The sequence below is a fragment of the Magallana gigas genome, chromosome 9 (genome assembly GCF_963853765.1).
Source record: "Magallana gigas chromosome 9, xbMagGiga1.1, whole genome shotgun sequence".
In the NCBI taxonomy this organism is placed as follows: Eukaryota; Metazoa; Mollusca; class Bivalvia; order Ostreida; family Ostreidae; genus Magallana; species Magallana gigas.
In genome coordinates this window covers 6,943,373-6,965,733 of record NC_088861.1, presented here as the reverse complement: position 1 = coordinate 6,965,733, position 22,361 = coordinate 6,943,373, and the positions used below count along the sequence as shown (strand labels likewise).

General features: G+C 33.1%; 1 protein-coding gene across 1 annotated transcript; it reads right to left on the bottom strand.

Annotated features, from left to right (window-relative positions):
• Positions 1-210: 210 nt before the first annotated feature.
• LOC105347665 (cleavage stimulation factor subunit 3) lies at positions 211-21,924 on the bottom strand. The gene is made up of 20 exons (XM_011456826.4): positions 21,661-21,924; positions 21,210-21,311; positions 20,745-20,840; positions 10,065-10,097; positions 9,736-9,833; positions 9,304-9,405; positions 8,931-9,057; positions 8,276-8,434; positions 7,906-7,987; positions 6,674-6,783; positions 5,546-5,662; positions 5,273-5,347; positions 4,978-5,121; positions 4,374-4,476; positions 3,999-4,165; positions 3,591-3,695; positions 2,425-2,569; positions 1,603-1,697; positions 1,339-1,399; positions 211-843 (listed from the first exon to the last, which is right to left on the bottom strand). The coding sequence occupies exons 1-20, from the start codon at positions 21,700-21,702 to the stop codon at positions 650-652; spliced, it is 2,157 nt and encodes a 718-aa protein (XP_011455128.3). The 5' UTR covers positions 21,703-21,924; the 3' UTR covers positions 211-649.
• Between the last annotated feature and the right edge of the window lie 437 nt (positions 21,925-22,361).

The following is a 22,361-nucleotide window of genomic DNA, read 5'->3' as shown; positions in this document are numbered from 1 at the left end:
ATCAAGACGGGGCCAAACTGTTTGCAAGTGTGGAAGGGTGAGAATTACAGGGGATGAAATTACCACTGTATACAGTATTATACTACTCTGATTTTAATTACGGTATACGTGTATGCTAATTGTTAGATTATATCAATTGATAATATCAGCCTCTTTGGCAAAATCATACAATAATAAATAATATACACAGAAAAGAAATTGAAAACATCATTTCTTTTTCTACTTTCAACTGAAAGTAATCATTTAATATTAATGGTAATTCTACAGCGCTATCTTGGTACATCTTTTCCTATCCCAACAGAGATGAAGGCATTCCATGTTTTCACCCATTTAACCAGCTGTGAAATTATCCTTTATCAAAGACATTTTGTATCTAAATACAAAATGACTCTCTAACTTCTTTGACTCTTTCCAAATCATCATGATTGATTCCACACATTAAATGTTAAAGTCAACTTGATGTTTCCTTTATTCTACAACATGTAGGTGATGGAGTGAGACTTCAACCATGAACAACATTTGTACTAAAGTGATGCGATTTTAAATCAATTTTTCTGTTGAGATCCTTGTCAACACAGTGTGTAAACTTGGTGTTTAAAACTCAAAAAAAATAAAAACACACTCCTTTTTAGATGGCGAGTGGAGTAATTTATTTTGCACGCTTTTGTTGGCGACTACGATAAATGTCATGAACTGGTGGGGCCGTGACCTCTGACCCCTCTTCATCACTATCCTCGCCCTCTGTGACTTTTCGTTTTCTGCCCAAAGCGAAGTCTATAGAGAGCTGTGTTCCCGGGTCGAGTTTAAACGTGCCGTCAATGCCATTTTCTGTTCCAACTGGAGCTAAAACAAAAATTGACTCAAAATGTTATCTGTGTACCATCAGAGATTCCAAATTTCAATGAATATAAATAATGGTCTAAATCAGGGTTTTTTCTACTAAGAACTCTGTAAACTTTACTATCCATGTAAAATATATAAATGTGTATTTTTTTGGCAACACTTCAAAATAAATTTTCGAATTAAAAGATTTTTTTATTAAAGACAAATTAAGAGTTGAGAAAACAAATTTTCTTGCAGTTTAAAGTTTACTTCAATACAGCCAATATTAATTCCTTCTATCTATGGTATGTTCATCATATTAGAAAGTATTCTCAAGCAAGGTTTAGGGTCGGCCCGAGAGCAGCAATCATTGCCGAAAAAATTTACATAACCCGCGTTATTAACCCACTAACGCAGGTTATGTATTTTTTCGGCAATGTCACCACCTTCATACTCTGCATGAATCACCAAAGAAAGCATTTTATCGTTTGAAGTAATCTCTCTCCTCTCTCTTACCTTCTGGAAGCACCAGATTGTTGAAATGTTCTATAAACTTATCCATTATGACAAAAGGACCCTGAAATAAAAAATCGAGTCACATGAATGATATAATGCTTTAAAATAAAGAATTTGAAATAAATAAGTCTAGCTACATTTGTATGTCTTCAAGACCTATTATCTATTGATTTCATTATAAATGTACAAATATGTAATACAGTCGTCATTCAAGCGAAACAAAAAAGATTTCACGGAAATTGAATGGACAAGAGGTGAACTTACATGAAAACAGTCAGGTGGTGGTAGCTGTGAGATGAGGTTGGCGGCGGACGGGGGTGGTGGGAACTCACCCCCAGGGACCGGGTGGGCCCCCACAGCTGTTAACATAAACAACATCATTTCATCATACAGTCAACATCAACCACATCATTTCATCGTAGTCAACAAAAACAACATCATTTCATTATAAAGTCTACAGAAACAACTTATAACTTATAATGATGATTACTGGTACATACATGAATTTCACCACAAAAATGGGTTCTTCACAAGATACATTGGCAACTAATTTATAATTTATCGGATACTGGACAAATTACATGCATACTATACTCTGTCCCAGATATCCACGATTTACAATTAGCTTAGTTACTTGAGGTATTCAAAGTGACTTCCGAATGGAGAAAAGATGTTAATATTTACCATTATAAAATCTCCGTATGAAATATGTTTTAGATCATGTGAATTTTTCCGAGTGAAAAATGATAATGTGTCAATAAAGATATTCGGGATATTTTCCCTTTTATCTACTTAAATTGTACTTCTTTCCCAGGTATGTGTATTTTTATTAAAAATTATCCAATTAAATGTGACAGTAAAATAACTTGGGACAGACTATAGGTGAATGATTTCATATCTGTTATCAAAAAATTAAGAAAATAAGAAAACTTGTTATCTGTCCCTAACTTTCATTCAATGTTATTTTAGCTATTACAAATTCATTGAACAAAAGAATTCCTTGGAATCATTTCAGGACAATTTGTCTGGACTTGAAATCTGAAATCTGTTCATTAGAAAGTAAATGTTTGGTATTTTGTAACTTACAGACAATTTGCCTGGGTTTGAAGGCTATCATCTGCTCAACATCTGGTTTGGGATACTGTGGTTTATTCTTGCTCTCCTCCTCTTCCAGAACAACCTTTGTCACCGAGTTGGAAGGCAGAGTGACTACTTGCTGCCGGGCTAAATCCTTAATGATTAAAAAAAAAAATCACGTAATTATAATAAGCCAAAACTTAGGGGGGATGGATGGTTGTGGCCAATTTCAGACTAAACATGTATAACTGTAGATTCCTAATTAAAAGCGATGAGGTAATATCCGTGTAAAATTCCAAGAAGCAAATCTCGGGATTTTAAAATCTTGTTTTCATTTTTCAGACATTTGCAAAATACATGAAACCATGATTAAAATTTGGCAGTCGCGATTTTATGTTCTCGCGGTTTAGTGGAAAATAGGTGAATTGGGGAATTAAAGTACATGTACTCGCATAAAATAAGAAATCTACAGTAATATCCTTTAGACAAACTGCTCTATATAAAGATATAAAGGAAAATAGTCAAATTTTGAACCTTAATATTTGAATGTTTTCTTTACAAATAAATAGTTAATGGTCAAAAGGTCACATTTAAAATTTTAAAGCAGGTATGATCCTTAATTTCTTGACCATCTAGCTAGCCTCTTGACTTGGTATGATGGGACATCTGTCAACATTAATGTAGATTAAAGTACATTTTAATTAAACTACTTTCACTGGTTTGGAATTTTTAAATTTTACAGTATTTAACCAAAAAATACCTTTAAAAAATGTTGGGAAAGGTAAAAATTTAAAAGACCCCGAGCGTGATTCGAACTCATGACTTAGTTTTGTAGTTAACCCTCTAACCCACTGCGTTACCATGTTAGTTGACAATTTCAGGAAAGAAACTATCTATAAAATAACACTTGATTTTATTGTTTATTTTGATAAATAGTACGTCACAACATGGAGGAGTCCCATAGACCCATACCACCTTACCCCCCCTTCCCCCAAAAATAATTTTTTTCAATAACATTTCCACTGATATACATGTATTTCTCAAATGATACAGTTTCATAGATTATCATATTTGTAACGACTGTCCTTAAATCCTTAAGAGAGAGTGATTATTACCACTAATTACAGAAGCCTGTCTTAGAAAAAATGTAGATGACAAGTGAATGGTAAACTTACGAAGTATCCCACAGCCTTGAGCTCACTGGTGGTACATGGGTAGAGATCTAGGTATTTGTACCGGTCTATTAACAAAGCTGTGTCTTTGTCCTCAAATTCCTGGACCTGCAATAAAAGAGCCAATTCAATATACAATTCATGAAATACATCTACCGGTACTAGGTAGTTACTACGTTACTTGATTTTAATAGTCGAGTGTAAGCAACCAATTTCAAATTCTTTAATAAAAGAAATATCTAACTTATCCCTCTAAAATTTGGATCAATATATTTCTTGCCCAATTGATGATCAAACCAATGAAAAAATTACAACTAGCAGTTATGGTAAATTCTTTTTGTTTGAAAGTTTATTGATAATTTTTTATTTGAAGTGGATGCAATTAATTTTCGGTGAATTCTAATCGTCGACCTTTTCGATGGCTTGAGCTCGCCTCTTCTCCACCTTCTGTATACTGGCCAGGTCCCCCACCTCCGACTCAAAGGCCAGGAACCGACTCCAGATCTCAATGGATTTCTCAGGGGGCACCTGTCCTGAGGACAGGACTCGCTCGTACAGGACTCGAGTGTTGTTGTCCTCTGAAAGAAAATCATTTCACATGTGTTCAATGCATGAGCATTGTGTACTTCACAAAGTTCAATACTGTGTCAATGTGTACTTTTTGGCATTATTGAATGCAGGTGTAAATTTTGAAATCAACCAAAAATTCCTTCTCGTTTTATAATTTTACTAGTTTGAAATAAATTTATGCATAACAAACTTGAATACTCCCAAGAGAAAAATTACCATTCAAATGAGACATAAAATCCATATAGCATAGCAGATACTCTGGAATTCCACCATATTTCTTTAAACCAAGCTCAAAGATCTTCAAAGCAACTGTCTTTTCCTGAAAATGAGAATAATGAGCATGTAAACATAAGTGGTGCCCGGTCCATTGAATTCTGATGTTATGCCATAACCATAGTTCTGTGTCCTTGGAAATCTTTTATATTTTTAACCACTGGACATTAAAAATATGCTAAAGTACTGGATACTTATTTTTTTATATAAACCAACAATACAGTTTCATTGTTTTCCATATGATAATCAAACTGCCCTATTGTGATTTTCTATCATTTGTAAATATCAATCCAAATAGCTGAGGTTATCTTTGAGAGAAGAATACTCTTTATTTTAGATTATTATTATAGATACATGTATATTAACCATAAACTTTCTCATAATATGCTCCAGGATCATCAAATCTAAACCACTTGAGCCTCATTTTCACATTCATACTACATGTACTATTACATCTGTAACTAAATGTGAGACTGGTATTAGAAGAGGACTTCCACACCTGTTTATAGCACCTGAGTCAGGTGTTAACGAGTTAAAATAAATTTACCTTGCTACAGTAATACTCCATCAGTGCAGCTGCCACAAATACTTGGTAGTTCGTACGATTGTCTTCTCGGGCCATCTTAAAGATCTGTCTGGCTGATTTTATTCCCTCTGCTCTTCTAGCAAACTTCATGTACTGAATAAATGCCTGAAGAGACCAAATGTTTAAAAAAAATTAACAATTTCACCATTTCAATAACTGGATTTTTCCTTTGAAAAACCCAGTTAAAAAAGTTATATCAAAGTAAAGGTGAAGTTAATTGTTTTACTTACTTTACTTTTACTTAATGTCAACTTACCAAAGTTGGATTGATGTCTTGAGCAGCCAACAGTTTCTTGTATATACCATGGACTTTTTCATACTTCATTCTACTCTGTAAATGTTATATAATTAGCTTGAATGCCAGACTTATTTACAGGTAAATGCCAAACATGCTATACATCAAATATTCCGATATAATATCATAAAACTTTGACAATTAAAGCATATAGACACCTGTGACCATTTACTCAAGGAGATGACATAATCTTCACTTTGTCACCAAATAAATACAGTATGCATGCAAAAGTACCTCTTCAAAATCTGCATAAGCAAAATACACCAGCATGTTGTTTTTCATCAGAGTTGTGACGGCTCTCTCATAGACCGACCCAGCTTCATCCGCAAACATTTTCCCAGCATTCTGGTCCTGTTAAAAGGTGGGGGTGGTATTTTTATTTCAAAGACAGGTGTACATTTTTACAACAGAACATAATATTAATCTGAGGTTTTTACATGTTTTTAAACATAAACAATGGATTTGAATTTTGTAGTGTACTATTCAACTTCTACAAGAATATATTCAGAAAGTGTTAAATTATTTGTCCCTAATCAACATCTTTTCTTAAGATTTATAAGCAGAGTTTAGATACAATGTGTACATGAATGTACTTACACACTCTGAATCATACATAGAAATACATAGTTACTGTATTGAAAAATAAGCTATATTTGGATAAGGGCAATTAAGGAAATGTGACAGGGAGTGAGGCATACTCTTCATGTTTTCACCCCCAAACACAAATATCATATTTCAATACAGTTATCATGTATTTTGTTTCCCGTGCAACATAATATTACATTTCGCACCTCAAACGAGCTATTTTTGACAAATTTTGCTGCATATCCTACAAGTTAAAACCATGATGCCATGGCGTAAACAAAGCAAGAAAGATGATGTCACAAAGCATTTGAACATCAGATAAATGCATGAGGCTATATTGGGACATTGACTTAATATAGCTTTGGTTTATTGGGCAACTATTATTGTATCAATGGAAGGGGTAATTGCTGGATAAACAATAACATGTCACTATTACCAATATTCAAGATTGCAGAGTACCTAAAATGTTTTTCCTTTACTAATAAATACTACCATAATTGAATAAAAGTACAGTACAGTTGAACTTCGACATCTAAAACACTGATATCTCAAATACAGTGGATATGTCAAAGTGATTCTTAAGTTCCAACCACTTATTTTTAAAGTACTTTTAATACCCTTGATATCTCGAATACTCGGATATCTCAAAGTTTTTAAACAGACCCATCTAGTTAATGAAGTTCGACTGTATATGTTCTTTAAATTACCAAACGGCAAGTACAGCTTTCTATATCAAGTCCTGTGGTATTTTATTAAGCGTAGTATATAGTCACATACCCCTTTTTCTGTTAAGATCTTGCTGGACTGTTCAAGGTATGTGGCTGCTTCGTACCAGATGTCAGGGTGGTGCCCCAAACACAATAGACACTGCTCATAGGCAAACATCACTGAAACAGCACAAAAATTAGTCACCCTATTGTCTACAGGTGGTTTCTGATTACCACTTAACATGCATGAGCTGTATTGAAGTCAAAATGTGACTGGTTTAATTTGTTGTGTAATTTATATATTCATTGAAAGTGTAGTTCCTTTTATCTTATTAAAGAGGACACTCCATCTTCACTAGCCAAGGGTTTTTGGTCCACTCTGCTCATCAGGGATTATTCTAGGTTTCTGTGGAAACAACCAGTGCAGAACAAATTGGGAAAATCAACTGGAGGTAACATCCTCGCTGGTGGGCCCAGAGGGTCAAAGCCCCCTAACCCAAATTGAATTTGAGCATTTATATGACCATTTAGAGTGCAGAAATTGCATATTTACATATTTAACCCGTTTAATGTAGCTATAAGCACAATAAAGAGAAAAAATATACATTTATTTGATCTTTATCATTGTATTGGGAAGTTTTTACTCATCAAAAGGAGGAAATGGGATGTTTTGGGGAAATTTTTTCTGGGAGAAAAAAACTGAATATTGGTAATAAATATGTCCTAAAGTAATCTCTGCATATGCGGGGCAGAGTGGAACGAAAACCGTTGGCAAGCAAAGATGAGGGCACTCTGACAGATGCTAACATTTAAAAAAAAAATTAATATATTTACTGTCCGAAAAAGAATTCAAACATTCTGCTTTCATTGATGAATAAAATAAATATACATGTAATAAATAAAACAATGGATCACTATAGAACATGCATTTGCAAATAATGCCCCTTGAAATTCTGCTTACGTCTCTCTCTCTCTCTCTCTCTCTCTCTCTCTCTCTCTCTCTCTCTCTCTCTCTCTCTCTCTCATATTTTGCTATCTAAAAGCTAATTAAAATGACAGTTAACTGAATATATGCAAACTAAATACAGAGAATAGACCCTATGTATCATTGAAGGGTTCTTCTTAGGAACTGAAAATGTTTACAGCGATTCAAAAAAACCCAAAACCACAGATGTCCCAGCATGATCATGAATAAAGAAAGTGACACAATACAGCATGGAAAGCCTTAATTCTCCACGATTTGGTGGCATACAAGATTTCACCACCAGACACAAACAGTTGAGGGCCTCCCTCCTGTTCTACCTCGTTTTGTGATTAGGGCGTGATCCTCTGTCCTGAGGGGATTACCCTTTTCCCAGGCGATATATTTCTTCCACAAGTCAACCTACAATCAAATACATAGATATCATTTATGCTGTGTGAATTGCCAAAATAATACATGTGCATGGACACGTACGACGAACATCTAAGCAGTTATTTCAGTAATTCCAAGGTGAAAGACTTTGATTTGGATTTGAGATCTCCTGTTGGAAGTTTACACTTCTTTTTGTTTAACTGGATTGGTTTTAAAAGAAAACTGTACATCAAAATGATGTCCAGGTCTCAACCAAGTGTTTTACTGGATAAATTGGTTCAACTACAATACTAATGACCTTTATGATAAAATATTTACCTGCTGGGCCTCATCTGGGTTATTCTGAGGGGGCACTGAGGGGAGATTCTTATTAAGGCCCCTCGTAACCGCCTCATACTCTTTGGCCACCCTCCTGGCATTAATATACTCCCTACCCCTGTCCTCTGTCATCTTTTTGGCAATTAATGGGTTTATACTCTGAAGTGAAAAATAAAAAATCCAGATTGAAAAGAAATCATTATCATTTTAAAAAAAATTTGAAAATCTTTTTTATATGAATCCTTAAATACTAACAGCTTTTCTGAGTGCTGTACAAAGATTTTTATTTTTGTTTTGTCTTTCCACATATCTTGTAACTATGCTGATTATTCCAAAATTTGTTAAATCAAGCACAAACAAAACAAATATTAATAGAAGTGCAAATAAATAATAAAAGTGTGTCTTTTTTTTTAGAAGTTTATAATCTATAGTATAGATTTCTCATCTTTTTTAAATGAAATTTTGCTTTATAGAAATAAAACACAGTTCTAATGAAGCCTATTTATTGAGGGATTTTGTAGGGAGGTAAGGAGGAATTTTGATTCACTGTTAGTTCACTATAAGTGCTAATTTGTTATAAGTGTGTTCCCTGTTACAGTAACTGTGTTTTACTGTATGGGGCTCAGTAGATACTAAAACAGTAAACCCATCGCACCTGCTCATATTGACAATAGTCCTTCCAGAGTCCCTCTATGTTAATCATGGGATTGACCACGCCCCTCTGGAACACTTTCCTGACTGCCGTAATCTGCTGGTTCTCTGCATATGAGCCCACCGCCTCCCTGTAAAAAAAAAAATACATTATAGGAATATTACACTTTTTTTTTAAATTTACAAATCTGAGTTTGACAATACCTCACGACCCCCTCCCCCACCACTACTACATGGTGAAAAAGCACATTTCTATTCAATCATTCAAGTAAGTCTGTCATGATGCCCCTTTACCATGAAAAAAAAACCCCAATTATCCGGACAAAAATCAGGGCAATATAAATTAGTCCATGGTACCATGGATCACTAAATCTTACACTGATTTGAGGAAGTTGATGTAGTCGACCCAGATTTGGTATGACATTATGTCCATCCCCATCTTGTCCAGGGCGAAATCATATGCCTGGGCCATCTTTTCTCTACAAACATTTAAAATACATGTAGAAAACATATATGAAGATATGTTGCAAGATCCAGAAATCGTTTATACAGGCCAACCTCTGTGTCTAAAACTTGAATATCTTGAATACAATAGGTATTTGAAAGTGAAAAGTCTAAACCAAATGTTTCTTGATCTATTTTTACTTTGATGATACTTCAATGTGTTACCTATCACATTCAGTTTAATTAATAAAGAGTTTTTAAAATTTTTGTTTATTCATTCGGGTGATAAATAATTCAATTTTTCAATTGCTAATACTGGTCTGTTATTTATATTGCTAAATAACTATAAACCTTATTGTACATACCTATAGGATGGAAGTTTTCCCTTTGTGTCTTTGATATAGTTCAGATACAACTTCCAGAGATCTATACTGAGAACCTTGACGAGGCATCGCTGAAAGAGCTGCAAACATCAAAGTGTTAGAGAGAATTCACCACAATTTTTTAACAATTTAACTTGATCATTCATTATTACGATTAAAGCTTCTAAAGAGATAAAATCTTTATTTAAAACAGAAATCAAGAAAGAGCGCATTTATGTTCTGAAACATAAAAAATACTTTTCAATCGTAAATAATTTTTCTCATATCAAAACCATTAGTTTAAAAAAATCAACTTTAAATTTGATCCTTACCTTTTCAACCCTCTCAAAATTCTTCGCTTTTAACTGAAAAGAATATTTCGCAGCAAGGTTAAGTAATGGAAAATATTTTTATAGCATATTTTGTATAAGGACAAAGTTTTCTGCTGCTTATTGTTTTCCAATTATGAATGCAGTGAAACCTCATTTTTTCAAGGTTCATTGATGCATAGGTCAACAAAAATCTTTTGAGGTACGTATCAAATCCCCGAAATATGTTAACAGCCTAAGACTATCAAGTTGCTTAGTTTTTTTTGTGTATGTACCATTGAAGAGTATTTCTCTAGTAACAAGAGATGTTTGTGAAACACTTATGCCCCCCTCCCTTGGAAACATCCACAAAGAAAATGAAAATAAACTGCAAATATTTGGAATTTTTCTAAGTCCAAGGGGCATAACTCTGTTGGAAATTGCTCTATCATATCCAAAATCAAACTTGACCTAGATATTATTTAGATAAACCTGCATACCAAATTTCATATTAATATTGGCACCCTCTGTGAAGAAAATGAGCGGAAACTGCAAATAACTCGAATTTTTTTAAGTCCAAATGCCATAACTCAGTCGAAAATTGCTCGATCTTACCCAATATCGAACTTGACCTCGATATTATCATGATAAACCTGTATACCAAACTTCATTTTAATATGTTCATCCTCTGTGAAAAAAATGAGCAGAAACTGCAAATAACTCGAATTTTTCTAAGTCCAAACGCCATAACTCTGTCGAAAATTGCTCGATTGAACCCAATATCGAACTTGCCCTAGATATTATGATGATAAACCTGTAAACCAAATTTCATTTTAATATGTTTATCCTATGCGAAGAAAATGAGCGGAAACTGCAAATAACTCAAATTTTTCTAAGTCCAAACACCATAACTCTGTCGAAAATTGCTCGATCTTACCCAATATCAAACTTGACCTAGATATTATCAAGATAAACCTGTATACCAAATTTCATTGTAATATGTTTATCCTATGCGAAGAAAATGAGCGGAAACTGCAAAAAACTCAAATTTTTATAAGTCCAAGGGCCATAACTCTGTCGAGAATAGCTTGATCATACCCAATATCAAACTTGACCTAGATATTATCATGATAAACCTGTATACTAAATTTCATTTCAATATGTTTATCCTTTGCAAAGAAAATGAACGGAAACTGTTGGTGGACCGACAGACAACAGCAAAGCAATATGCCCTCCCTTCTTCGAAGGGGGACAATAATATTATAATGTCACCATTAATTGTCTGTGAGGAGTCTCAAATAAGAACATAGACCACTGAAAAAATCCTAACCCTTACCAAACAATGACACAGATCCTCAGTAGCTTGTCAGGAACCACAAATGTTCACCCTGCATTGCTTATGCCTATGAAAAAAGTTACGGACCACAAATGTTATGAACTTTTGCCTATGAAAAAGTTACGGACCACAAATGTTAATGCTTATGCCTATGAAAAATTAGGACCACAAATGTTAATTGCTTAGGCCAAAGAAAAAGTTATGGACCACAAATGTTAATTGCTTATGCCTATGAAAAAGTTATGGACCACAAATGTTACTTATTTATGCCTTTGAAAGAGTTAGAGACCATAAAAATTCACATCTTAATAATAAATCTGCTACAAATGTTTATTGCTTATGCCTATTGAACAGTTACATCCAACAAGTGTTAATTGCTTATGCCTACATAACAGTTACCGACCACAAATGTTAACTGCTTATGCCTATGAAACAGTAATGGACCACAAATGTTAATGTTTGTTAACTGCACGTGCTTTCGAAACAGCAACAGATATTCATTGATTCTGCCAACACACCTTTAGCAATACATTGTCATTCCAGGCTATAAAAGCTTTCAAGCCTCATCTTCACTCAGTATCATCTGTTCATAAATGCGAGACCAAGATTAAAATTAAACTTGTCTGTCATTTACAACCTCTGAGATAAGTTTTAACTTAACCGAGTACCCGGTACTGTTGTGAACATTTGAAATGGATGACATTAGCTATGAGATTCTTAATCTTTTTCAAGAGTCCATAAAAATTTCTTAAAAGCGAGATGACTTTCAATCTGTGTGAATATGGCTATATTAAGGTACTAGATTTTAGTAAAAGAACCAAATTTAATTGTTATATTTCAGATCAGCTAATTAATGAATATTCACCACAATATAAAATGTTATGTCAATTCTTTTGATTTCATTTTTCCTAGAAAATAACCCGGCAAATAATTCAGGCATTCTTTTTTCTAGATGCTTTATATCTTATTTCCAGATATCAAACGACTGATAAACTATAGTTTACATATATAAGTTGCCCAATTCCTTCCAACAGGTATATTCCAGAAAATATTGAAGCTTTTGTGGGTGGACTGGTGTACTCATTATAGATGCTTTGCATTACATAACAATAGTTAACATAATATATACATATATGCATATATATGTACCGTACATAAAATATTTATAAATATGTGCCAAAGATCAGGCCATTGTTCTCGATGAAATGCCAAACCGATATGTAATAAAGTTAACACCTGTGAAAGACAACCGTTTAACTTTAAATGTCAAGAAGCTCTAATGATGTCATCTCCTAAAGATATAATTAAAAAAAATATATTTCAGTGACGTTCAAAGATGTAGGAGTGACATAAATGGCTGTTAACTGTTCAAATGCAACATATAGTCTGCTATAAGATTATTTTAATATACTTTCATGTTAAATACTGAAATCTGATTGGTTTAGACACAGTTTATAATCCATTCTTATGACTATTACCCTCAGCGTTAGCAACACATGTGGCAATGGGTAACATCACGAATTGTTACATGCGCATAAATTATGTGCGTACGGTTCCCATAGAATTTATGTCAAATATAAAAGCAGCAACGTTTTCTTTAAAATTAAGACAATCTTTACCAACGAAATCCTCGAAAATTGGTATTCAATGAATATTGATGAAACCACAGTAATAAAATTAATAGTGCCTGTTTTGGAGGGTAACAGTTGAAATTGACACCCCTCGAAAACCATTGACAACCTCCACTTTGCGACAGTTGACAATAGTTCAATTTCAACTGTTGCCCTCTCAAGCAGGCACTTTCTATAGAATACCAATGATCAACAACATTTATTAAAAACCCTTTGAGCAAAGTTATGGTTAAAATCATATAAAAAATGCAAATACATAATGTGTAATAACCATAGAAAGTGATCATAGACATCAAGAAATGTTGCCTGAGCCGCCAGCGACGAAGGTAAGAAATTGATACACCATTTCATAATATATTTTTCTACATAATTATATTCTCTGTTCACCTCGACTCCATGCAAAGAGAACTGAACTCAGGAGACTTGTAAGAAAGTATGGAGTGTGCATCATACACCCTCGCCCTTCAGCAAACACACAGACCTATTTCATGTCACCTTGCACCACGATAACTTCATTTCAAACGTTAGAGCTAATTAATCCATAAAAATATATTTTTCTGTAAGAGCTCATAATATCAATTCTACTAAATATCTACGTTAATCTGGAAAGTTAGTAAAAATGGTTTCAGTTCATAAAGTTTTGTTTCAGCTTCCACTTTTTACATCTGAATTTTAGAGCTGGATATAGGCCTAGTAATTCCTTTCTATCTTGTGGCCTTTACCTCCATTAAAGTCACCTTAAAAGGTCAGTAGATGTGTTACCATTGTACCCTACAAATAACATGGCTCTCCCCCAAAATTTAGATACCCTTGGTTTTTATCCAAAATTAAAACCAAATTGCCCTACCATCTTTATAGTAAAATATACTATATTATACTATAATAAACAGCACATATCAGAAAAAAATTAGTCTTTAGTCTTGATAATTTGAATAACTGATTCAATATTTAATAAAAACAAAGAGGCCCATGGACCACATTGCTCACATGAGCAATTAGCCATAAAGAGCAGAAGATTGGAATTTACAATGTGTCACTTATATATACTGGAGGACAGAAGTTGACCTCTGTCATCCTCCAATGACCACTCATTCATTAATAGGAAAGTAATTTAAGACATAGCACCATATCTTACAGGCTGCCTGACCCCTGGAACCCTCTTAATATTTTCTGCTAACCTTGTACTGATATATTAGATCAAGAAAACATATATGGTTTGTGGATGCAAATCTCAATAGTTTAAAGATATAAAGTCTTTTAAAACTTGAACTTGATGCGTGTGGAATACATATATGGTTTGTGGATGCAAATCTCAATAGTTTAAAGATATAAAGTCTTTTAAAACTTGAACTTGATGCGTGTGGAATATTGAATTTCAAAGCTTTTTTATCCTTTCTACTTGATCCAAACCATCTGGAATCACTATTCATCATTCATTACATCAAATAGTTGGGACTCAATATTTCTATTGTTATAGTTGTAATATGTCAGATAAATGATATGTGAACAATTATCTTGATAACCCAACTTTAAAGCAGACAAAGCTCTGAGATATTGCCTGAACACATCTCATATTCAAGTATAATACCAGGCAAAAGGAAAAGGTTAATTTCCAAAATCCTGAAAAATTATAATCCGAATTGGGGGGAGGGGGGGGGGGGGGAAATTCACTTCAATTTCACTGTTTATTTCCTTATTTTCAATTCAATTTTTTACTTCGTCACAGAAAGGGGGGGGGGGTGCCAGACTCATCCAAAAAATCTTGACAAGAAAAAAAAAAAAAGGGAAAAGGTTACTTTCCAAAATCCTGAAAATCATAATCCGTGGGGTGGGGGGGGGGGGGGGGGGGCAACTCCATATGTTAATTCAATTTTGTGTATGTAGATTTAAGAAAAACCTTGGCTGTGCAAAAAAGTGGGGGGGCCCCTGATGCTATGTGCCTGAATACAGAAATTGATAAAAGTTGACTGTATTGTGTATACCGGTAACACATAATATACATTGGCTTACATACCCCCCCCCCCCCCCCCCTTCCAAAAAAAAAAAAAATCCACCTGAATTTCATGATATATCATAAGAAGTGTGTAGTTAAATTCGTAATTGAAAAGAAATTAAGAAAAAAATTGTACATCATATTTTTAGCATGTTTCATTTATTGCATACATTCATGACCAAATAAAGAACTAAATTAGTTTTAAATTTTTTAAAAAACCTCAGGGGGGGGGGGGGGGGGAATTCACTTCAATTTCACTGTTTATTTCCTTATTTTCAATTCAATTTCACAGAAAGGGGGGGGGGGGGGTGCCAGACTCATCCAAAAAATCTTGACAAGAAAAAAAAAAGGGAAAAGGTTACTTTCCAAAATCCTGAAAATTATAATCCGGGGGGGGGGGGGGGGGGGGCAACTCCATGTGTTAATTCAATTTTGTGTATGTAGATTTAAGAAAAAACTTGGCTGTGCAAAACAGTGGGGGGGGGGGGGGGGGGGGGGGGCCCCTGATGCCGAGTTCCCGGTAAAATTCTTTACACTTTAAAAAGTTTGCACTACCACAAAATAGTTTGAATAAATTAATTTTCATCAATATTTTTTAATTCACAATCTGAATATTTAAGGTATCAAAGTAATGTTATTTTTTTTTATTTTAAGCCTCAATTAACAAATATTATAGTCTTGTGAAAGAATACATGTATATAGTGAATTCGCTATAGATATTATTACGAATTCGTTATCCGTTATACGGATATAACGAATTACGAATATAACGAAATAATTCCACTGGTCCCTAGCGCTTCGCTATAACCGAATTTAACTGTATGTTAGTAATTAATAAGGATTGAAATATTTAAAAATATTTTACAACATCATTCATTCTTCGCGTTTCTTTGACCACGTAAATGGACCATTTCCTACCATTTCTCATAAACATGAAATATTACTCAGTTTTCTTCATATTCATCAGAAAAAGTGTAGAGCACATTCAATATTGCTCCAAAACGACTTTCACATATTCAATTGTTCATATTAATTTGCATATTGTTGTATAAATTGGTATTGGGGCAAGAATACGTGTGAAGTTTCCTAATAAATATGTACTATTGTAGATTATTATCTTTATATTATATTTCTAGTTATTAGGACATCGATAAGACAATCCATTTTTAAGAACATATATCATACATGTTTAAAAATTTTATGAAACATCTTTCCAAAGCTTTATTCATAATTTTAATTTTTGTGGCTTAAACACTTGAATAACTCCTGCATACAGTCCTTTACATAATACCCACTAGTATATTAAATAATAAGATTAGTAAATGTATAGGGTTGTATAATGAAGATAAATCTATAAAATGATATCATGTGAATATGTAAATGTAATATAATAGGATTATGAACATTTAATCTCCATGATACTAGTACATGTATTAGTTTTGGATCACTTTTTGGTACATGCATTAATTGAAAATATGACAAACTTTTAATTAATCTACTTTTTAAAAAATTCAATGTATTCTAGGAGAGAGAGAGAGAGAGAGAGAGAGAGAGAGAGAGAGAGAGATTTTTAAAAAAATCTGCAACTGTGAGTAACTTTTAGCATTGTTTTATGCATCATAAAGATTCAAATGATTTGAACCAAATAAATTAAAACTAAACTCCCTAAAATACCATTCTCAATATCACATTATAGTCTTTTTAATTGAGGATAGCCATCCAGTAGTTTTTCTTTTAAGGGTTTCATTATTTTAGTTTAAGCAATTGAGACATTACACCAAGGACTATACGGTACTTTTCACGACATATCACAAAATGGTGATTTAAATGTTTTGTGATAATGTTTTACAGATTGATTTGATTGAAAATCATCATAGCTCATTAGTTAAAGTATTACGTGCGCTTGTGAACCCCAGATCTCAAGTTAAAATCTCGCCGTGGCTTTTGTTCTTATTTTTAAAAAAAATAATATTTTTAGGAAAAATTGCTTACAGGCATTTTTATATTTATATTTGATTTATATACTTCTAATGCATCATGCTATCTTTCATAATAAAGTCTTTTTCTGCCAAATTGAGAAACTATTTCAGGTATAGTGAGCCACTTTAAATGGCTTACATGTAGATTAAGTGTTTAATTAAGTCATGATTGGTGGATAAATTGCTACCCATCTAACATTAAAGAGTCAACTTTTATTTTTCGCAAGCCAATTTTCACCATTATTGTTGTGCTTGGACAAATTTCTTAAAAATTTAAAATGTTTTTAAAAAGAGGTCAAATCTAATATTGTTGTAAGGTACCAATTATTAACTACATGTACACACACCTGTGGATTCCACATAAAATACAAAATTCCACACTATGGCTTATTCTAGAATGGTACATACAATCATAAAATTTGAGATTTCCAAATGGCTGAATGTACCTCATATTAAAAATAGTATCCCTAATTTTACTTTAAAAGCATTTCTAATATGAGGCCCGGGGGCCACATTGCTCATCTGAGCAACAATAGGGATAATTGATTAGTAAAGCTTTGGCCTGTCTTTAAAGTATCAAATGCAAAATATCTCAACAATTTAGTAGAGTTATATCTTGTTTCAAAAGAATTTCAAATTTTTCTCCACATATTTTTAGGTTAAACAATTTTTTCTACACATATTCTTAGGTTAACCATGAGCTCCTGTTGTTAAGTTTTTCTTTATTTATTCCAAACCTAATTCTCCCCTGTGCCATAGTGGCCCCACCCTACCCCCAAGATAATGATTTGAACTATCTTTAATCTACATGAGCTGAGGATGCTTCCACACAAGTTACAGACTTTGTGGTTTTTGAGATTTTTCTCTATATAGTCCTATGTTAAAATCCAACGCTCCATTGTGGCCCCACCCTATCTCTTCGGATCACAATGTGATGAAACCGAATCTACACTACATGAGGATGCTTCCACACAATTTAAAACTTTTCTGGCTAATTGGTTTTTGAGAAGATTTTTCTCTTTACATTTTTGTTAAAATTATACCTCATTGTGGCCCCACCCTACCCCCTGGGATCATGAAGTACCTGAGGAAGCTTCCATGCAAGTTTCAGCTTTACTGGCCAGAATGGTTTTTGAGAAGAATGTTTTTGAACAAGAAAAAAGCTGTCAATGTGAACAATTATCTTGATAACCCAACTTTAAAGCAGACAAAGCTCTGAGATATTGCCTGAACACATCTCATATTCAAGTATAATACCAGGCAAAAGGAAAAGTTTTGTGTGAACAGTATCCACAATCCATTCGTCAACTCTGAATTGATGAACACTATTTATCCAGAGAAATTGGATTCTCTATATACTAGTACATGTACAATATTTTTGCCAAAAAATAACTAAGTTCAACAGAGAGCATTTTTTTCATAAATCAAATCAAAATCCTAGCAATATGCACACCTCTGATATATGCACAATTAATCTGCAAAACAACAACTTCCTATCTTGAAAACTGTAGGAGTTATCCTCAATGCAATATTTTGCCAAAAAGTGACTAAGTCCAACAGCTGGTATTTCTTTCTTAAATTATCAGAAATCAAAATTCCTTTCGGCAGCCATCCATCCGCTCAAATGCCAGTCTGCCATTGTCGTATCTTAATAACCAGATTTTTCCTTTGGAAAACCCAGTTAAAAATACAGAATTTTTTTTTAATATTCAATAAATTTAAATTTGATTTCCAATGGCCAGTAACTGCATATAAAGTTGAATACCTACTTGAAAGTGTGTATTTAAAGTGTGCATGTTTATCAGATGTTTGAAATCAGTCTGTATTGTGCCAATCTGACCCCGCACTCACTAAAATTTTCAAATCACTTAACTCAGTCCTCAACTATAACTCAAATCCTTAAAAGTAGAGTGTATAAATTTTTTAAATCAAAGTGCAGACTTGAGGCTGAGTATTGACTTGAGGAAAGTTGGTGACAGCGGGGCCAGTAATTCCAAATCCTTGCATCTTATAGCAGATTCCACCGCAATAAAATCTGGTTTCAAAATATTATATCTTGAAATTTTCATCATCTCTATCAATTTGATAAATCTCTTTAGAGTTCATGTATATATAAAAGCAATCAATTGCATGCATTATCATGCATGCTTGATTCTGTTTCACCAGTATTGTGTGTAAAAATTGAACAACAAACACAGCAGAAAAGACAAAAAATACATCTTTGAATAAATTTTGGGATGTTTATTTGTATTTAAACATTACCCAAAACATCTACAAATGTGATAACCTGAAAAGTAAATAATTCAAATTGACAATTAGTACAAAGGAGTCCCCCCATCACATACATACACACACACACTTCCGGTACTTATCAATAAAACAATACTAAAACTTGAAGTACTGTCTTGCTGTAATTGATTTAATCAAAGATTTTATAAGGCCATATGTATGAAGTGCATTAACTCTAATGTTCTGGAAAGACATATTTATTGATCATATCTAAACAGTTTACTAAAACCATGTCAACTTATTACTGTAAACCAACTTTTATTAGCAATAACTTGACTTTAATTATTACACAATTAACAAGTGGTAATTTATTAAAGCTATAGACATTTGCAACTTCTTACACATGAATATTAAAGTTGGTTTAAAATACCTCATTCATAACACTGTTAAATCAAATATATGCAATATTCCTCTTTCCTTTTAAATATATTATGAAAAACTTCATCTTCATTGACCGCTCAAATTGATCACTTAAATTGATCTTACAGTTGAAGTTTTAATGAGCAGTATTGATTCATTGCACTTTTTTACTCCAGACAATATGGGTTTTCTTTTTTGAAGTATGGAAAGAGAAAAGTACATCCCCTATGAAAATTTATTTTTTATTATCGGTATTATTTTCAGGTTTTTTTTCATATTTTATATCAGTTTGCAAATACTTCACATCAAAATTGACAATTCATGTTATTTGGCTATCATTTTAATCAATTTCAGGAAATATCCACGCAGTCATGAAAATGGTTTAACTTTACATAATGTATAATTCAAATTGAATTCATGTCAAGACTTACTAGCATCCAAGGCCGATAATTTTGATTTTCAAAATTAACAATACTAAATCCTACGATAATGTAAATGATTTATAAATTCATTCTCTTGCACTTCCACTCGCACCAAGGGAAGAAAATAACACAAACACCACAAAAGAGCCAGAGACTTCAAACTTTTGTAATGATTTATGCAGAGCATGAAAAACAAAAATAATTGTGATATGCTCAACTTCATTACAAATATTTAGAACACTGCAATTTATATACAGTTTCTAATACATCAGGTAAGAGAATCTAAAACCTCTTACCTTCTATAAAGCTCTAAGCATTTACATGAATGAATATTAATATTGGTACACCAATGTAGAAAGTAATACCGGTATCTGTCTGCCTGGTTGGGGTACTCGTAAATAAAAATTTCTGTCTGGTTTAATTTTTCTTTACACCCCCCCACCCCCATGCACTCCCAAACTTTATAAAACTTCCAACTATAGGTACCCCAAACCACAAAACAGATACTGTGCGGGCTTATTACAGCCCAGTGCAAACAATTCATCAAATTAAAAATTGGCAATATGACAAAACCTACTAATTCATTTGTCAATTTATTGAAATGTAATGGTAAAAATTGATTTCCTTAATATTTTTCCCCATAGCAATCTTAAGTTAAATAGTTTACGTATTAGTGAAATATAGCTGAATAAACCTCTTGTTCTATATAAATCCTCCAGTATTTGCCTGCATTGGGAAATTGCGTGACCAGTCTCTCGTACACCTGCCTGGCAATCTCGATGGGTTTCATCTACAAAACAGTGATCATTTTTCAGACTTTTTAAATACAATAAAATCAATGCATGATCATATTATACATACATTGTACTTATATCCTGACATTTAAAAACTTTACTGTATAGAATACCAACTTTTATATGGAATGACAAAATTTTGTGAGGCTTAACAAAGCCTCACCATTGATTAATAATTGCCTTAAACATGTCTTGTTACGTTTTGGGCAAGCAAACCACTGGTAAAATGCTGTGAAACTTTATTTTATTTACAGCAAGTGAATTTTTTAAAAGTTTTGCATGCATGTGAATGTATAGAAAAGACATATCATGATGTATAGAGAAAGATAAGTAAATTTTCATAAATTCAACATGAACACACTTACCTGTGCATCTCGAATAAGGACACTCCATGCTTCAGTGTCGTATGGGAACGCTTCAATACGTTTATCTGCTTTCTTTAACTTATCAGGGATGTAACCTATTTGCTAAAAGCAAATTTAAAATATTTCATCAACTTTCAAATACAAATGAAAGGACAACAAAATGCTACCTTAGTTTTGAAATTCACAATACATTGAAAGGTCATTGATATGAATATATATTGCACAATACTTCTTTGGGGGTTAAAATCACTCTTGAAATGGCAATAATGAAATCAATTCTTAATAGAGAACTATTTCAGTATTTCTTGATTATTGTTATTGTGCAGTCCAACTCAATTTCGAGGAAATTCTAATTATCGCACTTTCATTAATACAACCACGCTAATGCTTCCATTAGTCAGCATTATTTCATAAATTCATTATTTAAGTAGAAAAAATAGGACATTCTTACCTCCGGTGGCAGCACGCCACCGGCGTTAGAACCTGCCGACATTTTGGCTGAAGCTTTCCAAACACACCGCGATGTATCAAAAAACAACCATGCGCATCAAATAACAAAAAAAAACAACTCTCAAATAACAAGCAACTTAATCTCCAGAATGCAGATAGATTTATTTGATGGTCATCGCGCTCACATTTCTGCAAGTATTTCCACAATATTTGGTACGGTTTCAAATGGTAATCCTCGTTCACAACACCGCCATTAATGCACCTCGTGTAGCGCCGCCGCGCAATATCGGTAGTTGCCGTATTTAACGAACGATAACTCATCGATAGTTTTAAAAAATCGGCATGAAAGCAGGCAATTCTAATTCTTGGAAATGATAAAAAAAATGTTCCAAAAATTCGACCAACTATAAATTGATCACTTTAATTTGAAAAAAACCCCACAATGAAGTCATTTCAGTAGCAAACAAAATAAAAATTAATAAATTACAAAATATACATATTATGCAAATCTATTTATTGCAGAAACTTTAACGGCACAATATAACGCGCAACTTTTGCGATTAAACGCGCTACTTTTGTGATATTGAATATTGTGATGAGAAAGGGATCTTTCCTTCCTCGTCTTCTTTTTTTAATCATTTACAATGATCGGCTGTTAAGGAATTATACTGAGTCTTTCATAATTTTTTTCTTCTTTAAATT